Source organism: Symphodus melops, assembly GCF_947650265.1.
Source record: "Symphodus melops genome assembly, chromosome: 6".
NCBI lineage: Eukaryota > Metazoa > Chordata > Actinopteri > Labriformes > Labridae > Symphodus > Symphodus melops.
This window is the reverse complement of record NC_136696.1, coordinates 19294664-19303469: the sequence shown is the minus strand read 5'-3', so window position 1 is coordinate 19303469 and position 8806 is coordinate 19294664. Positions and strand designations below refer to the sequence as shown.

The 8806-nt window shown below is 43.0% G+C and overlaps 1 protein-coding gene across 4 annotated transcripts in view; it reads left to right on the top strand.

Annotated features, from left to right (window-relative positions):
* The first annotated feature begins 38 nt into the window (after positions 1-38).
* The window catches only part of kcnc1b (potassium voltage-gated channel, Shaw-related subfamily, member 1b), a 17284-nt gene continuing 8516 nt past the window's right edge, over positions 39-8806 (top strand). For 2 of the 4 annotated variants that reach the window (XM_079345422.1, XM_079345420.1), the window contains exons 1-4: positions 40-2128; positions 6390-7305; positions 7384-7413; positions 7905-8078. In XM_079345422.1, the coding sequence (XP_079201548.1) occupies positions 1565-2128; positions 6390-7305; positions 7384-7413; positions 7905-8078 (1684 nt within the window). In that variant the 5' untranslated portion in view covers positions 40-1564. Of the gene's footprint in view, positions 2129-6389; positions 7306-7383; positions 7414-7904; positions 8079-8806 lie in introns of all 4 variants that reach the window. The other 2 variants (XM_079345423.1, XM_079345421.1) reach the window with 2 other exon arrangements.

The window sequence follows — 8806 nt, the reverse complement described above, 5'->3', positions numbered from 1 at the left end:
TGGGGTGTTTCATTGAGAAAAAAGAGAAATGGGTCAATCATAAGAAAGACTCTACCATCCGGATATGCAACAAAAAACAGGTCTACCTTAACTTTAAAACAGGTCTTTGTCTAATCCTTCACATTTTGAATCTGTTCAGTTTTTATGGTAATTAAAAAAAAAAGGTATACTGTAAATAAAGTGACTCACGTTAATGAACTTACATCAAGAGGACCCAAAACGAGTATTTGTAGTGAACAATGTCGCCCCCTGCTGGAACCTTTAACATAGACGCAGACTAATTATCATAAACCTCAAGTGCACAAAGAGCGCAAAAAAAAAAAAAAAGAAGCTATTCACTCAACTTTCTCTAACAGCACATCTTGTCAGTCGGTGCAGAGAATAACACATGCAGACTGCCAACATGACGAGGACAGTCTAATCTATTACATCATTAAATAAAGAAGCTATAAGAAGGTATATGATCAGACTCGTCCTGATGTTATGGGCGGATCTGCGCGTTCATGGCTCCAGGGTCACACCTTCTCCAGCCAACCGTGCTTGAGGAAGATGACTCCCCGCTGACCGGCGACATCCCAAGATCAGAGAGTGCGAGAGAGAGAAACACTGGGATGCGATGACAAATTCAGCAGTCGTAATTAGAGAACTTGACAGCGTGTTTGAACAAATGCAGACTCCTCCACTGGGCATGCTCCATCTGCTGTGAGAGAAGAACTGGGCACGGTGTGAATAACAGGCAGTTGGGCGTTTTTTTTGTTGTTTTTTTGGAGGAGGATTGTCGCCCTCTCATCAGCAACTGATTCTGTGCGTTATTTTCAGCAAATATCATAAAGAGGAGAAACAAAACTTATTCATCCCTTCAAAAAAGGCTGTGGATGTTTTCTTTTCTATCAATGTGTGAATGATTGGGAAATTCCCTGAGGAGGTGATCATCTCTCCGCTGAGACAAAGACCTGCTGCAGCTCACAGCGTCGTTACACGCAGAGAAGGAGCGGGGCTGCGCGTCGGTGTGAAGGAGGTGAGTCTGTAGGCAGCAACAAACAAGGAGGAGGCAGAGAAGGAAGCAGAGCCGTGTCTCCATCAGGAGCTGTCCGCTCAGCACCACTGCAGTCACCTTGCTGTGAAAGTCACAAACCTGCTCAGGACTGATCGGATCAATCACATGAACTTAAGGAGACTAATGAGCTGGCGCTTGAGATCGGTGCCAGCTTTGTATCTCGACATCTTGGATGTAGCGATGATGTGACGTCCATTCTTGGTGTGATGCCATTGGCTGATATCATTTTGGATTTCGATTCTATACCCTCCAGTGAGTCCGGCAACTATACGCGCTTAGGATCCTCTAGTTGCATGACAGGTGCTAGTATTAAACACAGTAGGGTCTAGAGGGGTGCAGCCTGATGCGCGTCAAGCTTTTCTTTCTTAGTTGATGAGACACGACAGGTTGCTTCACGCGCTGCTGTACTTATATAATTGTTGATCTCTGCTGTACATGGGGACACAGTGCGCCTAGACTTACCTTTGCGATGAAGGGAACTTATTGGAGAAATGCCTAGGGGACGCAATGGGCCTGAGCGACGACAAGGATCGCATTGTGATAAACGTGGGAGGGATCAGACATCAGACATACCGCAGCACCCTGCGCACCCTACCTGGCACTCGCTTGTCCTGGCTGGCCGAGCCTGATGCCCCCAACCATTTTGACTATGATGCTAAGATCGAGGAGTTCTTCTTTGACCGCCATCCTGGCGTTTTTGCACACATCCTTAATTATTACAGGACAGGTAAGCTGCATTGCCCGGCTGATGTCTGTGGGCCTCTGTACGAAGAGGAGCTGGCCTTCTGGGGTATCGATGAGACAGACGTGGAGCCATGCTGCTGGATGACCTATCGCCAGCACCGGGAGGCAGAGGAGGCCCTTGATAGTTTCGGCGGGGGGGGCTTGTTAGACCTGGCGAATGAGGATCCGGAGCCAGAGCCGGAGCATGCTGAGGATGATGTGGATGAGATGACGAGGAGGCTGGCGCATGGAGACACACATGACGCCAGGAGTGGAAACCTGTGGAGCCGGTGGCAGAAACATGTTTGGGCTCTATTCGAGGACCCTTACTCCTCTAAATATGCAAGGGTGAGTTCATATTAAAATCTTTTCCCCATTGTTTTGTATTTCCGTTTGAACTGAATATCCAACAACTCATTAGGAGTTGCCATGGATACATCCTAAGCCATAAAGAAAAACACATCTAAATTGTCTAGTTGCTGTTAAAGCTGCATGGGCTTAAGTCTAGTATTGGATGTCTGCCTTTGTCCCCTGAGAGTGAAGCAGAGATTGATGGATCTGCGAGGTTCAGATGGGCTTTTGATGACCTTGAAATTGCCCTCCCAGGGGTTCCACATCAGACAGGAGGAGGGCGGGGCATAGGGATGGGGGGTTGTCGACCAAAGATCTCATCTTTCAAAACAGTTAACATGCAAATCAACTGTCCAAACCACTTTCATCTTACATGAGGATATACAGGACTCTAATTGTTAATCTTACAGGTCTTTGAAAGGATCTTTCTAGGACACAGGAATCCCTGGGAAGCCTCGCTCTTTGGTAAATAGGTTAGCTACAAATTAGAAAACCAGGTCTTTGGCAACACTAGAATTTCAGTGGCAGACCTCCAGACAAAAATGAGGTTGCTGTTGGAAGGGACATTTCTGCTCTTTATAATGGGCACTTTTCCATCTGGGCACAATGCCTCTGGATGGTGAGGGTGGAAGGACTTTACACCTCCTAATTTTTTTTTTTTGCTTTTTGACTATACCGCCCCTACAAAGGTCGCTGTGCTGCCTGCTGGTTCAACAGCTGCAGCAGACCAATTGGTGTAATTATCAGGCTCTGACCAGCAATTGCAAACTCTGTTGACACCTTCTCACTCTTACAGCAAGCATTAACAAGCCTTGTTTAACCAACACACACTCAAAGTTTAAGTTTGTTTCACCTTTTGTACACAGAGGATCTCCCCAAAGAGGGAAAACTCCTCAGACGTGTCCTACATGTAACAGTGAGCGAGTCGAAGCAGAGATTAAAGACTGACAGCGTTCCACCAAGACTGTCAAGAAAATTAATTAGAACTGAGCCTCAGACTTAATCACAGCGTATAGTCATAGTGGCTCCATCACAGGAAAACCTTTGTCACTGCATATCACTGCAGGCCTGTGGTTTGCCAGCAACAGTGAGAATAAGATAAGATGGAGTAAACAATCATTCCCTGTTACCCACCAACTCCACAGCACCCTATAAATGTCACAAAAAAACCTATTTTACTGTAAGAGGCGGTCTAATACGATTACCGGGTTTGTTTAACAGTCTGGAGGGAGGGATGTTTGCAGAGCCAGTGTGTCAGACAGCATCTGCGGTCAACATGAAATATCTTATTAGAATTAGAATTTATCATGAGTGCTGGGGTGGTGTATTCTTTGAATTTATAAGCTGATGCTGGAAAAGCATCAGCCAAAATGAATTGGCTCAATGTTTAATTCACACAGATAAGAATGAGTTATTTCACGTTCATAGTTTACAGTTTTGAACTACGGTGTCCTTCTGGTAGCGCTCCTTATACTTTTATCTCTTGTTATTCACTCACAGATTTTACCTAAATAAAAGCCATGAACCACATACTATGAAACATTTTCTAGTTTCACAAATATCACTAGGATAGATTATTTAAAGGACAGGGCGAAAAGGTAATTGCTCAACAGTAAATCCTAGTTCAATAAAATAGGCTATACATCATTCTTCATGTTACTGGCTTTTTGCCAAAAACAGATTGTTTCAGTTTTATAGGTTTCTTTTCTTTTTTTTTGGGGGGGGGGTGGCGGGCCTCAAGAATCTTATCTGATAAAAATGGACTTTCTTAAACAACTTACATGCGCAAAAAACAACTGTCTGCATAGGGAGGCAGAGAGGGAGAGAGGAGAGAGGGAGAGTCAGAAAGCGAGGCAGCAAGTGAGGCAGAGAGGCAGATTGTACAAGAATATATTCTTTAAGAAAGTTTAACAGGAATCCTGAGTGTAAGACTCCGGCAATTAGTGCTTGGCGATTGTTGGTAACATGTAACGTGAGCGAGGGGTTCACAGTGTACAGAGTGAAAGGCAGCCACCTTCTCATTCATGAGTAGTGAAATTGACTCTTTCAGTTCACCATCCGCCAAAAATCTGAGTTTATTCAATTAATATATTCCAGGTATTCCAAGCCTTCCAGGCCCACTTTCATATACCTACAGTGGGCTACTGAAACTGCTCTAGCTAAAATAAATTCGGTTCTAAATAACAGAAATTCAACAAAACAATTTTATAAATTTTCATTTTAGGAAGGAAGTTAATTTAAGAGCATTTCTCTAAACTGATGACTATTTATGTCACTTCTCCTGACATGATTTGCATCAAGTAGAAACAGTTGAAGAGAAAAAATGTTATCAATTATTTTAATGCTAAATTTAGCAGAAAGCAGCAGGAGTTCACAAAGTGGTCTTGGGGACCCCCGCACAAGACAGTTTCTTACATTGTTAATCCAGCCACTGCTGTTGATCTGATATTTTTTGAGGTTGCTCTTTTCTGTATGATTGCATTTCAAGTATTATATTGAAGGGTGTTCTTGTTATTTTGTGCAGAACATATGGTGGAGGGGGTGGACAGAACAACAATATTACGCAACACAAACCTCAACAGCTCATACTCTGTAGTAATGCCTCAAGAATTGACACAAAATCTCTCCTACACCACACGAAGAATAGCTGGAGATGGTTGGCTGGAGAAGGGTAACTTAAAAGTAATTTGTGTTAGGTTCATTAAAAAAAATAGTCAAATGTTAATTTTGCCGAAACTCCAATTCTATGTCAAAGCAACAACAGCTATAAACACACAATCAGACAGTCGACAACTTCACTGAAGGAAACACCAGTGATGAAAATGGAGAATCTTTGCAGTTACAAAAAACCACTAGTAGAGCCTAACAATAGCTCTGTGCGTTTCTAAATCCCTTTTCAGGTATTTGTTTGTATGAAATTAGTTGATTATTCTCATCGTCATTTAAACTGGTGCATGTTCAACTCTGTATGATTTTGTGAATGAACAAAGGGGACCGCTTTGCTGCAAGAACAGAAGTCAGTGTGTGTGCTTTTGTTTTTCTGCGAGCTACACTGTTTCCCTAAAGAATATGAAACAAGCATGGATTGGAAGCAGACATTCATAAGCGGCAGTGATTTCCTCTGCACAATGCAATGAATTGCCAGTGATGAGATGATGTGATGGGGACCTGTTTTCCATCATGGCTGCATGCTTGCCTTAGTGACACACTGAATGGACTTGACTGATTAAGACTCAGAGTTTCCTTTGCCCAGTGGAATATATATCAGACCTCCTCATGCCCAGACATGCCCTCCTCTTCCCTGATGCTGTTCAATATTCCTCTCAGCTGCTTAAGAGTAGTATGCATTAGTTTGAGAAGCACTACAGAGTATCGCTTACTCTCTTAAAGACATCTTTACTCACAAACAAGCTGCTATTGATCCAACTTTTGTGATTCGTAGGGATGATTAAATAGCTATCTCCTCTTCCCGTCTCCATATTAGTTCACCGACCTTTATCAACTCACTTCAGATTCCCTTTAAAGATACAGTGAGATACTCCCATTCAGTGACTACAGCTCAGAGGATGTATATGTGTAAACAGTGAAACATACCGTATCAGAAATCTCAGAGCCCAAATGTGATGAAATGTGATCAGGTAATCAATACTGTATGTAGGCAAATGTACACTTTGGCCGTTAAGATAAATCTATTTTTCTCATAAAAGACTCAATAGGCATCTGAGCTCAATACAACTCCCAAGGTGGGATCATCTGGACGGTATGACCTTGTGCAGTGATGGCCTGCTGTTGTGGTTGTGCTGAAGGGAAGAGCCTCAGCTAAATTTAGTCATGGGGGTTTTCACTAATGTCCTGTCTCCTGCTGCTGCTGGTGGCTCTTTGTAATTCTGCATGTAGCATACCTTTTAAATGTCATGACCTTGAGATACAGCCGAGGGAAGAGAAACAAGATTGTCAGGCTTGCATTAATTGTCCCTTTCACAATGATGCTTTTGAATCAAGAGATGTGGAGGAAAGACAGAACAGGGGGAAGTGAGAGAGCGAGTCAATGTGACTCTCACCATCAAACTAGAAGCCACTGTCTCAGATAGAAGATTGAATTGCTGTCATGTTAAGAACTGTCATTGAACCAGTCCAGTATGATTATCCTGCATGAATCACTGAGCCCTTTTCTCCTTTACCTTTTGCTCTTCTCCCCATGTTCTCCCTACCCTCTTCTTCTTTTTTTTCCTGGATCCTCCATGAATTTCCTGCTCAGTGGGTGGCCTTGGCCTCGCTCTTCTTCATTCTGGTGTCAATCACGACTTTCTGTCTGGAGACCCATGAGGCCTTCAACCCCATTATCAACCGCACTGAGCTTGAGTTGGTGAACAATGTCACAATAGAGCACACCTACCAGGAGACTGAGACTGCAGCCTACCTCACTTACATCGAAGGAGTTTGTGTGGTTTGGTTCACTTTTGAATTTTTAATGCGAATAACTTTTTGCCCAAATAAATTTGACTTCATACGGAATGCCCTGAACATCATCGACTTCGTGGCCATACTGCCCTTCTACCTGGAGGTCGGCCTGAGCGGCCTCTCGTCCAAGGCAGCTAAAGACGTGCTTGGTTTCCTGAGAGTTGTCCGCTTCGTGAGAATTCTGCGTATATTCAAGCTGACACGACACTTTGTAGGACTGAGGGTGTTGGGCCACACCTTGAGGGCCAGCACCAATGAGTTCCTGCTCCTCATCATCTTTCTCGCTCTCGGTGTCCTAATCTTTGCTACTATGATCTACTACGCTGAACGGATTGGAGCTAACCCAAACGACCCTCGAGCCAGCGATCACACACACTTCAAGAACATCCCGATTGGATTCTGGTGGGCTGTGGTGACCATGACGACCCTCGGCTATGGAGACATGTACCCTCAGACGACTTCTGGCATGCTGGTTGGAGCTCTTTGCGCCTTGGCTGGTGTACTGACCATCGCCATGCCAGTCCCTGTGATTGTCAACAACTTTGGAATGTATTACTCTCTGGCCATGGCAAAACAGAAACTACCAAAGAAAAAAAATAGGCATATCCCTCGGGCACCCCAACCAGGTTCTCCAAACTTCTGTAAGTCCAGCATCAGTTCCCAACCTCAGAGCCCCATTGCCCATGACGATGTTTTTGAAATAAAGTTTCAAGGTAAGAAACCAAAATGACATGTCTTCTGATATATTTGTCTCATTGTGTACTGCTATTGACTTGTTTCATTTTTTTCAGCTCCCACACTTCAATTAGTTGATGATTCAGGTACGATATTACCATGTTTCTCACCAAAAACAATCAATATAGTATGTGATGAGAAGCATATTTTTCTGGATAGGAGGTTAGAGGCATTAAGGCAGACTGTGAGTAATCTAAATATTGATTTTGCAAATCTTAATGCAATGAGTCAATCCTCTCTCTTAGACAAACGGATATTTTCTAATACATTTTTGTTTTTAAGGACATTTAAGCAGATCTTGGAGTACTTGATTTCCTGGCAATGACATCACTTTTTTGAACTTTGATGTAGCTTGTGCTCAAAAACAAATAAAGCATAGAGTACACAGTTAACACACGATGCAGTATAAGCTATATAGGAAATATGGGATTACTGTACAGTAGGATGTAATCCCTTTAGGCATTCAAGTAGTACAAAATGAAATGAAGATGTAACCTACATTTCAGAGAAAAAAACTGGTATGCGAAACCAGATTTACTGTGGTTTGTTTTCCCTTTCTTTATGGTTTTCTTATAAGATTCCAAGCTGAACGGTGAAGCAGCTAATGCAGCTCTTGCCAATGAAGATTGCCCTCACATAGACCAGGCCATATCTCCAGAGGAAATCTTCAGCCCCAGCGAGAGAGAGAGGCCCTGCTTCCTGGTCACGACTGCTGAACGCCCTAACCACACAGGGGGCAGAGTGAGGAGGGGTACGTACAGTAACAGCCAATCACAGGCCCCTGTGAGACACTGACATGCTGTAGACCTTAGACACGATACGCTTTTTTCCCTCTTAGCTGAGTTCTACAACTCAGTTTTTCAAAGGCACAAACAAAATCACAACCGCAAACCTCTTTTTACAACCTTCACACACTCTCACAACAACTGCTTCTCCTCAACCATTCCTTTGGGGAATGTACATAGTTCAAGTCACAATAGCATCTGTTCAGGCCCAGCACAATCTCCATATATGTCAAAATTTGTCCACATCTACATAATATATTTTTTGCTACCATAATGTAATATCAATCTCTATATATAAGTAAGAAAGCTATTTTTGAGATTTATATGGTCTAGAATGTGTTGTCTTACATGCCTAAGAAAGTGTTTTATGTGCTATGCCTGTACCATGTATGTACTGTATATGTGTTAATGATGAATACCATGAAGGATCCTGACTTATGAGAACATTGCTCTTGACCATAACGGTGCATGAAGTGTCTTGCTGATGGGTGCTATCAGTATGGTGAAGGAGCACAACACAAATGGAGGAAGGCTAATGTTAGATATGAGACTCTAATTTACCGATTTGTATCTTTAATACCAGGGTTAACCCCTTTTTTTAAACTAACAATAAGCTAAGAAACATTCCTCTAATTCTCTAGCTGCATGTGCTGCCAGCACATCACCAGACTCAAATCTTACCTGTAGCAGAGAA